Raw genomic sequence first — 17,355 nt, 5'->3', positions numbered from 1 at the left:
TTTCATGTGTCACCATCATGTCAAACTTCTATATACGATACTACGGAGTCACGAAAAGTACTTTTAACAGTGCACGACTATTGCGACCTGTCTTATACCCGGCATATTTTGGCCAAAAGCGTACAACCATGAGTCGAGATATTCTCACAGACCATTACCGGAGTTTGTCTAGACCTTGCCGTCTATAGGATGTCCTCGAGGCTTTCTCAGACCGGGCATTTGCCCTTTTGTTTTGTTAGGCGCTATGTAACACTGCCTCTGCAACCAAGTGCTGGAACAGAGTGTCTGTTGGGGAGGTAGCAATGAATTTCACACAGCCGCTAGCGACTGAACACTTTTACCACTTTCTACCTTAACGGTCCGTTTCTCCAAGGAAGCGAGGATTTCGGAGCTACTCAAGAATCCCTTTCGTTTGGAACGTGATGTCGCTATTCAGTTGTGCTGTCAAAAAGGAGTTCTTGCTCCTATTTTCACCGGAGTCGCAATTGACTTTCGAGAAGTAATCGTCACGTGATCATATGATGGAAGTCCTCGAAACTCGATCTTGAACATGAATCTGCTGATTGCTTCGGCTTCATCAAAACTCCGACATCTCCAACAATCGCATTATTCACATTGTGAACACCCGATCAGAGAAGCCTTTTTGCCACCTCGTCCTCCTGCATTATTCGGCCAATGACTGACTAGCAGAACTTTTTGCCACTTCGCTACTGCAGGTCTACCCGTGGGCAGCTGCAAGAGGCCGCAGTCTGGTCTTGCCTGTGAGTGGTTCCGTGACTTTCATCATGCCACCTTTGCGAGCGAGCGGGTGCTGCAGGACGTCAAAAACGGGCTTACAGGCTTACAGCTCACGGCTTAACGAGTCCAGGATGCAGCCACCTCGACGCAAGCTGGGCTTGGCCGCATGGCTGCATCTCCGAAACTCGTGCTCAGGCCCTCGTATTCTTTGGTGGGTCAATCCTTGACTCTTGCTGCGCCTTTTCCATTTCGTTACTCACACCATTGCTGAACTCCTCTGTACGGGTCTGGTGAGAAAGCCTTGCCAAAGTCGCCTGGCTCGAGCCGACTGACTTTCCCCTTGCATGTATTGCGGTTGAGCCTAGGGTCGGTTCGATCGAAAGCTTGGGCCCGATCGAAAGATCCTACGTCGCTTCTTGTTGCTGACCACGAGGAAGCGCCAGTCAGAGATGGGCTATCTCACTTTGAAGCATCGTTCTCACGACACGGTGACACAGTTCCCCGTAAGCATTTCACAACGCCACCCAAGTATCCGTCGCTCCACTGAGAGTTCATCCTCCCTGTCAGTTGTCGAACCTGCCGTGCAGCCATGCTGGGCGCGCACGGCTTGCCTTGCGATTCCGCAGCTTGACTCCGGCTGGATTTCACATCAATCACTTATAAGTGTTCCTAATACACTAAGCAGCCACACAGTCTGGCGAGTGGCTCAGGACTCTTGTCGCTCATTGGTTCTCGGCGAAATACCTGAGTCAACGGTCGAACCTGCCAAAGTCACCGGCTTTCTTCCTTGCATGTCTTTATGTCTCTAGAGCCCATTTTTCCCGCGCTGTCTGAAGTCGTTCAGGAAATCCGTGTTGTGTGACATGGATGCTCTGCACTCCGCCGTTAACGGTGGCTCCACGACTAAGTATGTGGCGGCGTTTGTCCGATCGAGATTCGTAGGGTCGACCAGTGGCTACGGTGGCTGCCACGAGTCGCACCTGTCAAGTTTGACAACACATGGCATTGACGAACTTCTGGGAGGACTTTTTGTGGATCGATCGCTACTGCGTCCAAGCCCCCATTCCCGGTCACCAAGTGCTACTGACGAAGTACAGCTCCTGCCTCCTTGCAATGTACTCAGGTAGGCCACCATACCAGGCTCCCTGGCTACCCGTAATCTGGAGCTAGCTTTACCATTTGCTTCCCATAATTCCAAAGCGCCAGAGAAACTTCGAAAGCCTGCAGTCTGCCGGCCGGCGCTTCATCACTGCAGTAAAGCCACTGCGCATGAACAGAGCGGCCTAGGCCCGGCTTCGGATCCTGTGGCTTCTGTCACTGTGGATGCCGTTACGCCATGTGGCTTGCAATACACTTCCCATTGTGCCAAGATTCCTGGAACGAGACTGTGATGGCGAGGTGCGCCGGCATCTGCCCAACAACAATAAAAATGTGGCATATGCATGGGTCGAGGTATTTCGAATTTGACGGCTCGAGATCGAATTCGACCCCATGTCTTGTTCCCGTCCTCACTAGCGAATCAGTGGTGACTGCATTTAACTTCCCTTCTGACACATTTTCTCTCGTCGAGAACGGGGAGAATCTTTGGCTTTCGCTCAGTATCAGGGCCGGGACGGCAGGCGGACAGAATCCATCACTGCCTGCAACTCCCAAGGCGCTGTTACCGAGTTGAAATCCAGCCAACTGCACGGTGATCCCTCAATTGTAATACTAAGTTCACATTTCTCGGGCGCCCCCGCGGTGTGCTATACGGCGCATGCCACCATGTCGGTAGAGACCGGCTTCGTGAAAAGTTGTGGAACGTCTAGGGCACGTCGCTGTTTGTATGCTGGGAGGCTTCCCGAGTAGTGTAGGTTCATCACCTAAGACGTCCAAGAACCCTGCTATAGCTCACACAGTTATGATGCGGGATCGGCCTCTTCCACACCGCATCATCGCGCCTCTTGTCAGCGCTAGGTGGGCTTCAAGAACAGCGAGGGCAAATGAGAACATTGATAACCTTCATGAAATGCTTAGGTCTTCATAGCCTGTGGAGATACTATTGTGAATGATCTAATGACGATATGGCCGACTACTGATGCGCTTCGTGTACCTCTCCACGCACCGCTCCGTGCATTGATCGGCCTGCGGTTCTCAAGTATGTTCACGCCGCCAGTGGCGGTGCTCTCTCTGTATCTAGGACAACCGTAACTTTCGTGTCGAAACCCCAACACTCACAGAGGTACTCAAAGCAGCGTCGCTACTCAATACATGCACTTCGAGCACTGGAGACCAACTCCACGAGGGGCACTCTCTCGTCGTACCATCGTCGCAATGTTTCATCGCGAGCATGAACGAAAAACGACTTTGGGAAGCTGCATGCGAAAATGTTAGAACCGTCCCATCTTGTAATAACCACCCTCAGCAGCCTTCGCTGGCCGGGCCGAACCCTTTGGCGAGAACGCTAAGACCAAGACTTGCCAATCGGAATGCCAGAGGTCCATCGATCGCAGCCAAGGCGTACTGCCAATGCCTGTAATGTCGATAACGTAACGGTCGCTCCTGCTTCCGAGCTGTCTTTGACTGCCCCCTCTCGACTTCACATGGACCCAAGGGAGATGACACTGTCGAAGGAAGCGGCGACTGTCTCACGGCCAGCCTTCTTCAACGAAGGAGATCCTGTTTGACCGGCTCCCTTGTATGAGACGTGAAGTTCGAGTTTCAACCTGACCAGCCCTCAAGCATTGTGCCGAGTCTGCCGAGCGAAATCGACGCGCAATCAACTCTGCTTGACGTTTGACCTGAGACGATCGCCTCGCATTATTGTGGTGCTTGTTTGCTTCGTCTACTCTCTCGCTTCTGCACCCGGTCCTTCATCTTCGGCATTGACTTCACCATAGGTCTCGATAGCCTGTCGCCCATCAAACGCAAGTAAATACACGCAGTCGAACATCGTTCAGGATAGACGTCGCCACACTCCCTCCCTCATCGGCTGAAGTTCTCCCTGCCATAAGCCTCATACCCGTCGGTCGTTTCAGCCTACGAACGAAGTCAAAGCTTCCACCAAAGCGAAGGACTCTCTGCCGACCACTACGAACACCTGGCGATTCAGTCCCCGCACATACAAAATGTCGGCCCCAAATTACCCACCTCCTTCCCATCAGCAAGGTTACGGCCCTCCCCAAGGCCAGTACTACGGCGGCGACCCTAACCAGCAACAATACTACGGACCTCCACAGGGTGGCATGAACTATGGGCCCCCTCAACAGCAGTACTACCCGCCGCAACAGCAACAGCAGAAGGATAGCGGTGGTGGAGGTTGTTGTGCAGGTATCTTGGCTGGGTTAGCTTGCTGTTGCTGTTTGGATGCATGCTGTTAGTTTAGGAGGAGGGTATGCTTTGGGTAGAATCAAGGTTGCGCACAGCGGAGGCTAGAACATGCCAGCGAAACAGAGAATGGAAGGATAGGGCGGTCTCTACGTTGGTATACATTCGAGGTCGACCACATCACTGACTGCATCGATCACAGCATGAAGGAGTCTTCCATCTACCCAATCCGGCTCCAGATAATGGTTGTGTCTGCAAATGAAGCGGCCGTTACTGCCTACGCGCAAAGAGCAGAGCCCATAGCACGACCATGGATCATGCTACTCTGAGAAAACATTACCCTCCGAGTCATCAGAGTGACCGTCTCGAGCTTGCCTCAATCTTCACTGTGTCGAAGAGCTATAAGTAGTCGCCTTGCCCACGATTTTCTTCCCTTCTTTTCTCCGTCGTGCTTGTGAAGGCGTAGAGCAAGCCTTCCATTCGGCTCGCCATGCCCGGGTAGCGCCCGTTGCTTCCTGATTGGGCGAGTCGCTCTTGCAGACAAGTGTGTAGTCTACCCGACGCGGAGCAGCAAAGCGATGCCGTCTCTGCTTGGAAGGTGCTCTTCCTAAGGCTAGAGCTGCTTGGAGTCTTGGTCACTCGACTTCGCATCATATCGAGCTGATCGACAGGCATCTGGCCAAGCAGACAAGCCGCGTGACTGTCAGATCGACGCCGTGTTCAGCTTGTAGCTACACCAAGCAATCGTAATGTAGATGATGCTTTCATTGCCGAATTCGCCCCGTTGCAATCTGTTTTCGTTATCGGAACCAGTCAAAGTACAGATCGTCGGTAGGGAAGCCCTCTGGATCGTCGAGCTGGAACAGTGCTGGCAGATCTTGCATCGCAGCTTGGAAGTCGACATCTATACACAGTCAGCGTGCCGTTCCCAGACCTCGAGTAGTCGTCCCTACCATTAGCAAATGCACTGGTCCCATCCTGATTCATATTCGAGGTCCTGAACTGATCTCGCCAGCGCCAAAGAGAATCAAAGACAATACTCATCGACAGACGGGACTGAATGTTCAGCTGCAGAGCGTGTCTTCCTTCCGCGCAGACCACGCGTGGGTTGTTGTGGTTGTACAGGTATGCTAGTACGTCGCTCAAACGCAGCGCTAGATCATTGTCGCTGACGGACATGACTCGCATCAGCCGGATGCAGGCTTCGAGCAGATGTCGGGCGGTTGCGAGCTCTGAGCCTATGAGCTGAGCAAAGTACTCGCTCCTGACCACCTTCAGCAAGATGAAGCCTGCCAGTGGCAAACTCTGATAAGCATAGAAAGAGCAGTATGGCATGAAGGGCGGCTCTTTTGACTCAGCAGAGAGTATGTGTTGTATCAGGGCAGATGCGGAGGCTATGAGAGTCAATATGCGACGGTCGTAGTCCTCGGTTGTAGGGTCGTCGAAAAGGAAAAATGCATGTAGATGCAGACGAGCAGCAAGTACGTGGTAGCGGATAAGAACGCTTTCCACGTCTAGCATGGCAGACAGCAGGTTCCAGTCTTTTTCTAGGAGGCCGTACAATGGTATTCGCTCCTGCATGTGCTTGGCCGACTGGCCGCTAGATGAATTGTCCGCCAAAGCTGAGGTGACTTTATCACGGTAAAGCTCCGTCTGTAAGATCTGCTGGATGATCTTTGGCAAGGCCGTTTCGGTTCCGGAAAGTAGCCCTGTCAGGGAGGACCAGTCTTGGGCTTGGCTCTGGACGCCGATGACAAGACTTGTTCCATGAGCCACTATATTGCACGCTGCCCACAGTGTAACCCGGGTGTTCATGTCTTTTTGACTCAGGTTCAGTCGATATTTGGTGAAGTCTTGCTGGTGCTGCGGTCTATGCAAGCCCATTTGCACCGCCGCCGCTACAGCAGTGTGCGAGAGGATGTAGCTAGGGTCAGTTGCAGAGCTGCTTGTTGGGAATGGCCAGGTACATAGCAATAGAAGGCTTTCAATGAGGACCGGCGAATGAGGCACAGAGCGAATTGCTTTCCACAGAAGGTCCATGACTGGTTGCGCCATGGTGGGAAGCAGTTGCGAATGCTTCCACGACCGTCGCACGGCTATCGACATGATACTCCAGAACAGCAACGGCGAGACATCGCAACAACGCTGCGCGGGAATCTCGGGATCGAGGATAGGTAAAGTGGGATGATAGAGCTCGAAGTACGTAGAATAGAGCTCCTCAATGGCTGACTGGGACAGAGTAACGACCCCGTTACCCAGGCTTCGAGGTCTCGAAGCCGACGCTGTAGCCGTATTTGTGGGTGCCTCAAGCTCATGCTCGTGCGGGCGAGTTGCAATCGCGTCTGACGAGTGATGTCCGTTGCGTAGATCTGGAGAGGTGCCGCTCAGCTCAGATGGAGGCAGTAGTCCGTTATTCACCAGGCTCGGCGTCCTCTTCGTCTCGTGTCCCACGGTCTTGGAAGCTATAGGACTTGCAGATATCCTACCTGGCGCAGAGCGGTCAGGTGTCTCGTCGCCCGGCGCATAGCTAGGCGTGGACTGCGGAAGATCGTGCCGATCCTGGTAGATTGAGAGCTTGCGCTTGAGATCAGCTATCTCTTCTTGAAAGTCGTGGGACCGCTTGCGCTTTCGCGTGCGCTGAAACGTCTCATCCACCTTACATAGCAAGCCGAGTTTAGCGCACCTGGCACACATCTCGATCGATACATTCTGATCATTGGCAAGGTCGCATTTCAATTTCTGCTGACGGCACTCATTGCAAGCCCGGCGCTTTTGAGAAGCGTGCTTGCCATTATATTCCCTCCAGGCTGTGGTCAATATTGGCGACGTGTGCTTAAGTTCTACTATTGCTTGCTGGCTGTGTTTCGCTGTGGGCTCGAGGGCAGTTTGGTTCATGATCGGTGACGCGCATGGTCGATGCCGGAGCGCTTCTGCGACGGTGCCACGCGCACTCGTCCTCGACTTGCGCTTGGCCTCCTCGTCGGCTGGCCGTGAATGCCCGTCAGACTATGGCCGTACTGCTGTCGCGTTCCAAGTAGTGTGACCACAGGTTTGGAGTTGCATGTGTCTGCAGTCGGAATAGCTGCCGTCGTCACTGCCTCCGGCGCAACATCGGAGATGCACCCCGCAGAACACCTGGGCAGAGCTCTCTGGAGCCCGGGACTCATCTCCATCTTCTTAGCTTGTGATTTCGGCGTGCCTGACCTAGCAGCCTGGCTCGCGCTTAGAGATCTTCCAGTAATGGGCCGCTGGGCGCGCTTCAAGCGGCGGAGAGGCTTCTCGTCAGAAGGCGAGTCGCACTACGTCAAGCGGCCTAATACTGTGCCTAGGGAGTCGGCCGGTCTCTTCGTGATACAGTCAAGTCGTCAACCGGCCTGCCGAAACATACCTCAAGCATTGCAGCTATGGTGTACGTCTATGTTACTACTTCTACACCCTCTGTATCAGGCCAAAGGCACATGAAGTAGTATGGGTTTGTACTGATAATATCCCTCTGTCAGACAGCACCCATATCACCTCTGTCATTCACTTCTGAGGCAAATCCCATTCGCCTACTCCATGCATCCAACATCCTCGAAATTGAGAACCTTTGCCTTTCACGATACGCCAGTACCTCGGGTGTCGTGGGCAGAGAGGGCTGCTGGGCAAGTGTTCTGGTATATTGTAATCGAAAAGCTCCTCCTCCTTACGCTTTCGAGCCTCCGAGAGACTGCTCACAGTGTCGCCACGCTCACGCGCAGTCTCGGAGCCCAAGCGAAGGGCTGTAGACTCTTCCTCCGCGAGGTAATCGTCTTCTGGGTCCTCTAACCGAGCTAGTGCAGCCTCGTACCAATCACTGGCCCTTTTCTTCGTCACGACTCTGCCATTTGCGAGGAACATCCGCTTGCCGGCTGTGTCCTTCCGACTTGTGCTGCGAGATGGAACAGAGCTCGGATCAATGGCATCGCGTGGGCTGGCGGAAGATGCCCGAGGTGCATTATAGTCGAAGAAGAAGCCTCGTTTCCGCCCATCTGGACCATCCTGTGGCAGAGGTGGTGTGTGAATCCTGCGAGCTTCACTCGGCAGATAGCTCGTGCCGCCACGTACGCTGATATCAATCTTGAGAAATTCTTCAGACTCGGCGCTAGGACTGCGTTTGATCTTGTAAGTTGCGCGCTCATCCGGCGTGTTGTTAGGCTGAGCTCCCATCCGTAGAGCAACCTGACTGGAGGTGTAGGATGATACAGCAGGCGCGGAAGTCTGGCCACTGTCAGTAGTAGTTATGGGCACATGCTTCCGCGATCTCGTGGTCTTCTTCCAGAAAGCACTAGAGGCTTTAGATGAGGTCGACTGTCCAGATACGCTTTTGACTCGTTGAACACCGACCAGTGAAGGTGAAGACACATTACCAGAGACGCCTTGAGCTTCTCGAAGAATTGAAGTGACGCGACGAAGAGCTTCAGACGTCCGGTTCTTCTTCAGTACATGTGCAGTCTTGTGATCCGGCATCTGAATCTCTTGCGGATGTCCTCGTGACTGTACAGTTGCCCCATTTGCTGGCTTTGATGAACGCCTTGGGAGACTTAGGCGTTTGGCCAACTGAACATATGCCGAGAAGAAGCGCAGGGGGTCCCACGAGGTCCGTCTCGACTGTGGCTCTTTCTCGCTTACCTCAGTCCGCTCGTTCCCAGTGGCTTGTAACGACGTGAATGACTTTTCGACTCGAACATTGTGATGGTCTGATGTATCGACAGAGCTCGACACCAATCTTGGCGGCTGCAGAGGAACGATGGTTTTAGGCGAGACCTTGCCAGATGATTTAGGCGACGAGTCTCCAGACTTGTTTGACGATTGCTTCAGTCTCTCAATCCACGAGCCGCCCGATTTTGTGCGAGACCGAGAACGGCCAGGCCGAGGTCTTTCGTCGCTAGGTGCTGATGAGTGCTTTCCGTCGCCATCTGAAGAAGTCCCTCGCCGGCGGGAACGCGTCTCTGTGCCCGGCGAAGAGGCCGGCGACGCACCGCCAGCGACATTGATAGCATGGGCGCGAAGGCGCGGTGTAGGAGAAGGAGGCTCAGATGTCGGCCCGGACCGTTGGGTAGGATCTTCGGCGATTGTGTCTACGTCAAATTTGCGACGTGGGTGGATCTGATCCGAATAGGGACGACGTTGTGGTGATGGACGACGGCGTCCAGAGGAATCAGAGCTGAAATTTTCACTTCGATCGCTGAGGGCCAGAGAGTCTGTATTGCTGCTGGTAGACCGGCGGCTTTCTCGACGATCGGTTGCCGAGAAGACCTGTTCGAGACCTTGACGTAATGTAGACATTGTTATTGATCCCACATATAACACTTAGCTCATACAGAGTACTCTCGTATCATAGTCGGAACCGTGCAGGCAGTTGCTAGAGGGTTTCGTTGTCTGCTCAATATACTGTACAGGTATCAGGTATGAGTGACGGAAGCAGTCACGACCGTCATGCTCGCCGCTAGGATGGCGATCACTATGCCACTGGCCCAGTGAAACGCAAGCGCGACTCAATAGTGAAGGCAAGCGCGACTCACTAGTAAAGGCAAGTGCGTCTCTACCACCATGGTTGCAACAGTGCACTCATGGTCGACATGCAGACGCGTGAATGGCCGAGAGTGCCAGCCTGTACGGGCGTAACATGAGCGTTTCCAGCACTTGTCCTGTAGAGATCCTAAGTCAGGTTGGGCTCTGGAGGCTCAGAGAGTCTTGCAGATCGAGCCGACAAGTCTGAGATGAGCCTCGCTTGAGGGCTGAGTAGCAGGGACGATACATCAGAAACTCGTCCTGCTAGGGAAGGCGCTGTGGGAGATTCACGGCAACGCCTTTGTTAGAGCTGAACGGAACGCTCATCTCTTGGCCGCACAACTCGGGTGCACGTCAACGCTAGGCATGCCGAGGACTCTGGACGTTGTCTTCACCCAGCTCCGATATTCATTTGCCGCATGTCTTCTTCAACGGACATTATTCCCATAGCCCAATGCACTCTACTTGAGCCGTGCTTGCTGATAAGTGACCTATCGTGGTTCAATATCTGAGAATCATGCTCGCCCTCGACTTCTGAAACTGCAGCGACATGCTGAGCGACAAGTGGAGCTATTCGGATATCGCTCTGAAGAGATGGGTCATATGTTGTGCGTGTGTACGGCGGGCCTCGGCCAGCTTGTGCCATTCGTTCCCATGCGATCTCGCATGCGGCAGCAACAGCAGCGGATGTTTGCCAACCAGTCATCTGAGCAATGTTGTGAAGCTTTGCGACTATCCAGCCTCGTTGTAACGCGTCAATGTACTGTACACCGCAAAATAGTAGTGCGAATGAGATCTCCATGAATGCCGCCGCGAAGCGTGGTGAAAGCGGTTGTCCAGGAGCGGCAGCAGGGAGGGATGCAAACAATCCAGCACAAATTTGACCGACTGCCTGTGCATAGCCTTTCGTCAGACCAGCTGTAATTCCAGCGGCAATCATCGCAGCAGGTGGCATGTCTGGGTGAAGGCGTTGGATCAGCGTCAGTCCTACATAGTAGTGAGCCCACACACAGGCGATCTCGGGTCCAGCAAAGCGCAGAGCCCGCCCGAACGGTGACGAGAAGTCTGTTCCATCATCTGGCAGCGCTTGAAATCCTGGGCCTAGAGACCTTCGGAAGACAGCGAACACTTTGACGATTTGTTTGTGTTCGGCGTAGGCCAGCTTAGTCTCTTCCTCAAGACTCAATTCCCGGGCGGCCTCTGTCAACCTCGGCTCAGCTTGATATGAGGCGCCATTGTTGATCGACTTCTCCAGGGAACGAAATGCGGAGTGCATCTTCGGGCTTCCAGACGCTTGAGGCATCATGCCGAACCCAGCACCCTCCCCAGCAGATTGTACGCCTTCGGGATGTCCCCGTTGTATAGCTCTGCCCTCGTTGGCACTGGGATTGCGGTCCCGGACAGCGGGCTTGAGTCCCTGCGTGGATGATCCGGCTGAGGTGAGCTTTGTGGGATGAGAAGGATGTGTGGCGTTGGGAGAGAAAGGTGTGTTTCGACTCGACTGAGGTGGCCCCTCTGGAGTAACAGACAGCCATGCCGGCGGCATCCACTGGCCTCCCTGAGCTGTGACTGAGCGCTGTTTGCGGTGTCGATCCCTTCCTCCGAAGTCAGACAGGCGTGACATGATGAGGACAAGGTGATCAAATGTCCCATATGGCCGATCAGGCACATTGATCTTCCCTCTTGGTGGGCATGATATGTTGTGCCCGTAGGGCATGAGCAGCCGGTCGCCGGAAACCATAGACTGGAAGAGATCTTGCTTGCAGAACCACCACCAGAGATCCATTTTGGTGCGATGGGTTCCAATTTCTGCCTCAGAGACCGCCCTGTAGTCAGGTGTCGCCAAAATGCCGGGTTCTACTTCATCGTATTGAATTGCTTCCCCTGTCAGTTCCTGTATCAAGCTGACATCCACGTCCCACTCTATCTCGTCAAAGAGAGAAGGTGCAATGCCGGCACTGAAAGCATCGTCCGTGGGCAAACTCGAGCTTGCAATGCCGTTGGTCGAGATTTGTAAGGCGCGCTTTCTCGCAGCTCTCACCCTCCGTGACATTCTCGTGATGTCTTGCTCACTTAGGAGTTTCGTGGCTCCAGCAAGATGCAAATTCCACCTCGAATGATCCGCGTTCAGTATCTCATAATATCCAAGCAGCAGAACCGTGGCAAGCGTCGTTGCTTCGTGTCTCTTTCCCGCCACACTTAACAGCTTTCCTACCCGGCGAGCTGCATAAGTAAAGTGTTTCAGTGCTATACTGTCTGAAGTGTGCTGTATCTTCGATATATGGAGGCTGGACACTGCTAAAATTGCATGAGCCAGCGCAGGATTTGCGAAAGCTGCCGATGCCATTGTGTAGGACCAGAGGTGCTGCTGAGGCGGTGCCAAGGGGTTTGTTGGGTGTCTCTCGAATGTCGACATGCAAATCCCGAGAACGTCAACGAAATGCCGGAAGACCTTTTCGTTACGTTCATCGAAGACTGGAGACAGAGGTTGTGTTGGTCTGATTGATCTCAGCATCCCTGGGCGCTGACTTCTGTTAGGCTGAGCCTGTATCCGGTCTGATGCGAGACCGCCTGTCTGTCCGTGATGCCAACCCACCTCACGATCATCTGGATACGCTTTGTACTCGCCGTTGGCACTGAATAAATTTCCAGGGTGGCCGTTGCCGCAGCCGTCTAGCTCCTCGGTGGGTGTCACGAGGCGTGAATCGCGAGACCGAGGGAACTTCGACTGATGCGCGTCTTGCGAGAGATGATGCCTAGGAAGCTGTTCTGAAGCCCATATCAGCCTCGCGTCCGTAACTTCGACTTTTGTTGCAGGGGAAATGTGGACCAACCGTATGTGTGTGGCAGATACCCGGAGGCTGGAACATCGGCCATGCCACTCGGAACGGCTGTGGCCCTATACGAGACTGGATGTGGCTCATAGATATGCTGAACATCGGGCGTCCATCCCCCACGGGCAGGCCACACATTGCCCTGACCAGCTGCAAAGCTCGGCGTCCGGTGTAAAGCATTCTCGAAGTGCTGCATATGGTGACCATTGAAACCGCCAGATTCGGCGTCATCGAGGCCCGACTGTGGCGCCGAGTGAATGGTGAAGTTGGAAGGATCGGGATAATGATATGATGGTACAGCGCTTAGAGGAGTTCTGTAAGTAGCCTCATTGACATATGCATTCTGGTCGTGACCGGTATATGGCATGTACGGGCCGGTTTCGGGCTGTGGGTGGAAGTATGGAATGGCTGAGTCCCTCGGAGGATAACCGAAATCATGTACATGTGGCTCACGAATTCCTGGCCCCATCCCAGTATAGCCTTGCTGTTGCTTGTAGACAAGCGGTTGGACATAGCCGGCGCACTCCCGTTTGGACTTGCTGCAATTTTTACAGAACTTCGAATGAGCTATCAGCAGCGTCCACGTAACATAGAGCTGAAATACCCACAGGTTTCTCTTCATCACATTTGATGCGCCGCTTCCGGCAAGCTGATGTCTTGTCAGCTAGAAGCGCTACACAGACTGCGCGTACTCACTCAGACATCCAGTTTTAGTGCGCCTCTTAGCAGCAGGCTTGGTAGACTGAGCCACATTATCTTCCGCCTTCACCGGACTGTCCGCCTCAGATCTCGACTCTTGTTCTCCATCATCGGAGCCAGACTTTGAGGACATATTCAAGAAGTACCACTCATCTTATGTTGTACAAAATGCACCGAACTCTGCATCATCCAGATTGGAGGGCAAAGAAGATCGGAATACTCGGCTGCCGCGTGTATCGTATGATAACGAATATTGAGCGGCCCAAGGCCATGAGAAGGATTGAAAACGTTCAACACACGTTGAGATTTGCACCTGCTTTGCGACTCGAACTTACAGGACCGGCTACTCTTAAGCATTTTGGAACTTGTGTGGAGCCACAATCTGCCTTCTTTGATCAGGCAACGTCGGGGCACGGACGTTCAAGATCTGCAAGTAAAGAAATTAGCCATGCGCGAGGAAGGGTGTTCCGATCGTTGCCAAACGTGCAAGCCAGGGTCCCATGTGGGCGACAAGGTCTTCATAGTGATCATCCGCTGGTTCTCCCGTCGGTGGAATCCACACAGCTGCATCGGTGCAAGCCATTGTCAGCGAAGCTCTATACAATGCCATGTGGGGGGGTGGCACGGAATGGGCATAGGGTTGAGAACGATCAACGTGCAAGTCTTGGTGTGTATGCAGCTCCCGAGGTTAAGGTTGTTCAAAGATAAAACCCAGCACATCGGAACTCGGGGACTGGACCTGAAGGCGGCCGCGGCCTTTCGATCGATCGGAACTTGCCTCCAGCTGATACCACTGGGGACCGAGATTGTCTAGTCACTACTGGGCTTTGGCAGGCTCTCTGCGACTTAGTGCAGGGACAGATTGACCTTTAGGCAGCTCAGTCAGGTACACTCTGTGGTATACTAAGCGTGATAAAGTGTCACGTAGAACTACTGCAAATCAACCCGCATGTTAGACAGAGCAGCTAGTGAAAGCCAAGCTGTCAGGACACAATCGTAGGGAATAGCAGGCCCTGATTGGTCCCGGCTGTTCGAAAAGGACAACAGGGTTTGCAAGGTTCGACCTCTGGGTTTTGCGGAGGGGCAATGTCAGGCACAACTTGAACCTGAAGCTGTCGAACGGTGGCATGTTGCACTCCACTGCTCGACGGACAAGTCCCGGATGTTACGAGTTAGGCATCATGCCAGTGCCAACTCCTGATGTCGATGGCGTGGCTGATACAATGGGTGCATTGTTAGGCAAGCGATCAACAGCCACATGGCGAAGTTGATCTGCAAGGTGGATCTGGAGAGCAGACCCCGGAATGATTGGCATCGCATATCCAGGTACAGAGCATGAGAACACGTGCTCCATGGTCCGAAGCTGTTGATTGACTCGGAGGCCCGCGACCATGTGGTCAGCTCACAAGAAGAGGCATTGATAGCCCTCCATATTGCAACGCAAGTGTACATCTGCGACACAGCGGTGCAACTACTAAACGTGTACAGGAGTAAGAATTGGTTCGGTCTGCTAGACCACATGAAGAGAAACGGGCCAACGGCTATGAGATGATCGACATCTCTATCAGACAACTGTTAGCTTGCCTCGAGCTGGCTTCCGCGTACTGAGGCCTCAGAGGCTCAGACCCATGATCGTCCATTGTCCGCCAGCGCGATGCATTCCGAGATCGCGATGTGCACCTGTACAGCGCCTTCACGTCGTTATTATATGGACTGGGCTACTGTTGTGATTTTAGTGCACGCCTGCAGCCAGATTTTCATCAACATCGCTGCTTAGCTTCTGACAGATGGGCCATAGACGCCTTGAAAACCAGGCATTCTCTCAGTGCATACCTTGTGGCTTGAGTGGCTTGGGTGGCTTGACGAACAGTCAGGTTCCTTACTGTTTCTAGAAGAACATCAGAGGGCATCACCGTACCTGTTCTCCAAAGGTTGGGACTACTCTATATAGACGCGTTACTGTAGATCAGTTTCTGGACTCGGAAGTGTTTCTTGAACAAGATGGAAGTTGACGTCACTATCCGGCTTACCGCGCTCATCAGCCGGTCTCGCGTCCGTCAGAGAAATAGTAAACCGGTCTTGACTTGATTCTCCGAAAACTTCGTCAACCGGTCTTCCGCAGCCGTGCGATGTCAACCGGTTTTGCAGGTTGGCGCTGACCCCAAAACCGTTGGAGAAAATAAATTGTGGTTGGCGGCATTCGACGACCTGGAGGCACGACATATTGGCATCTATCGGGACCGCCTACCTTCCTGCAGACCATCACGTCATGTTTGCAGTCGAAGGCTGGAATCTCTCGTCTCCCGCGGTCGCACAGCATAATGCTCAGTCGCATTCTAGCCGGGACGTTTCGAATGGGCTAGCAAAGAAGCGGAAACGACATGAACGGGACTTTGAAAACTCCAGAAAGATTAGGCCCGGTGACTTAGGCAAGCTCTGGGATCAGGTGACTGGCGATAGCATCCCTTCGAAAGCGAGTGAGCCGAAGAATGGCACTGCCCGAACGTTGAAGAAGTCGCATTCGGACCACCAAAGACCAGACGAGAGAACGGGCGACAGCAATAGCAGACCAGCTAAGAAGCAAGACAAACGGCCGCCAGGGGCGAAGAATGCGACCGCAAAGCCACAACCAGTCGATCGAGACCAGAAGAAGAGTGCCGACGTATCTAAAGGTGGGCAGCCTCGGAAGAATGGAGTGTCTGTACCGACCAACATACCTGTATCTCATGCAAAGAATATGCCACCTGCTCCTCCAGCAAACGCCAACTTGACCCCTCTCCAGGCGAAGATGAGGTCAAAGTTGACCTCTGCTCGATTTCGGCACCTCAACGAGACACTGTATTCAACGGATTCCAAGGCTGCCTTGTCGCTTTTTGCGTCCTCGCCAGATCTGTTTGCTGAGTACCACGCAGGTTTCTCGCAGCAGGTGTCCTCATCTTGGCCCAGAAATCCTGTCGATGACTTCGTGGACACCATCAAAAGAAGGGGTCCGGCGAATAACACCGACCAACCACTTCCGCGGCGAAAAACGCAATCGTGTACGATTGCAGATCTAGGTTGTGGTGATGCTCCTCTTGCCCGAGCACTCATACCCTCCTTTACGAAGAAAATGCAACTCACCATCCACAGCTACGACCTCCATGCGCCTAATCAGCACGTTACTGTTGCGGATATTGCGAACCTACCGCTCCGTGACGGTGAGGCTGACATCGCAATCTTCTGCCTGTCTCTGATGGGTATCAACTGGGTTGATTTTGTTGACGAGGCGTGGCGTATTCTTCGAGGTGACGGTAAGGGTGAAGTCTGGGTTGCCGAAGTCAAGTCACGATTTGGTCGGTCCTCTGCCTCGGCATCAGGTGGCGGGAGGTCGCAACGCCCAGGCGAAGCGGTGGCGCATAGCGTAGGCAAGAGACAGAAGCCGCATCATAAAACAAAAGTCACAAAGAGGAAGATAGGCGATGAGGAAGAGGCTGACGAAGCAGACCTGCCTTCCGACCTGTTCACGAGCAGCGATATGGTCAAAGATCAAGCTGCTGCTGGCCACGAAGGTGATACGCCTGATCTTCGACCATTCATCGATGTTTTCACCCGGAGAGGATTCCAGCTGAAACCTCAAAGTGTTGATGCAAGCAACAAGATGTTTGTGAGCATGATCTTCTTGAAGTCAGGCATTCCTACTGCAGGCAAGCATAAGGGTATGAAGTGGAATGGTAAGCAGTATGAGCGGATTGGCAAGAAAATGGACGAGATGGAAAGCGAGCAGGACAGAGTAGCTGAGGGCAAGGTTCTGAAGCCGTGTGTCTACAAATCTAGGTAACATTACGCATATCGCAAAAGAAGGAACTGCCCGCAACAAAAGGTATACTCGGGATGGTCCTTGGACTTTCATACTATGGGCAGTCCTTCGTGTGATCTGAGTCATGGGTGGTGCATGCTTCAGCGCGTCTCTGCGAATTGGCAGGCGCGTCCGGGGCATCTTTTTCGCGTGAGCAGCGCGGACAATCATCAACTTCGATGCGGTAGTTCACATTCAACTCGCCTCATCCTGGCCTGGCCTGGCCTGCGCAGTTCCCAGATATCTGATTCTGACCAAGGGCCGACGTTCAGGCAGACTACTAGAGCCTGGCTCGTCGAGCTCGCGCGTCTCGATAGTCTTCCCCATATACCTTCCATTCTGTGTGCTATGCCGAACAGATGATGACACCATAACTGCTTTTAGACACGACTAGGTCAGCCTGATTTAGTC

The 17,355-nt window shown here is 53.4% G+C and overlaps 3 protein-coding genes across 3 annotated transcripts; 1 reads left to right on the top strand and 2 right to left on the bottom strand.

The window, feature by feature from the left end:
- Window positions 1-4,844: 4,844 nt before the first annotated feature.
- Window positions 4,845-9,351, bottom strand: AB675_6561 (Regulatory protein LEU3; the record flags this gene model as incomplete). Its single annotated transcript, XM_018146861.1, has 3 exons — window positions 4,845-4,948; window positions 4,998-7,028; window positions 7,734-9,351. The coding sequence occupies 3 exons, from the start codon at window positions 9,349-9,351 to the stop codon at window positions 4,845-4,847; spliced, it is 3,753 nt and encodes a 1,250-aa protein (XP_018003826.1).
- Window positions 9,352-9,967: 616 nt separating this feature from the next.
- Window positions 9,968-13,242, bottom strand: AB675_6560 (uncharacterized protein; the record flags this gene model as incomplete). The annotated part of the gene is made up of 4 exons (XM_018146860.1): window positions 9,968-12,345; window positions 12,411-12,945; window positions 13,019-13,059; window positions 13,107-13,242. The coding sequence occupies 4 exons, from the start codon at window positions 13,240-13,242 to the stop codon at window positions 9,968-9,970; spliced, it is 3,090 nt and encodes a 1,029-aa protein (XP_018003751.1).
- A 2,136-nt stretch (window positions 13,243-15,378) lies between these two features.
- On the top strand, window positions 15,379-16,926 carry AB675_6559 (uncharacterized protein; the record flags this gene model as incomplete). Its single annotated transcript, XM_018146858.1, has 1 exon — window positions 15,379-16,926. One exon carries the CDS (start codon window positions 15,379-15,381, stop codon window positions 16,924-16,926), a length of 1,548 nt encoding a protein of 515 aa, XP_018003773.1.
- Between the last annotated feature and the right edge of the window lie 429 nt (window positions 16,927-17,355).

Source organism: Cyphellophora attinorum, assembly GCF_001299255.1.
Source record: "Cyphellophora attinorum strain CBS 131958 chromosome Unknown Contig4, whole genome shotgun sequence".
NCBI classification, from domain to species: domain Eukaryota; kingdom Fungi; phylum Ascomycota; class Eurotiomycetes; order Chaetothyriales; family Cyphellophoraceae; genus Cyphellophora; species Cyphellophora attinorum.
This window is presented reverse-complemented; position numbering and strand designations above follow the sequence as displayed.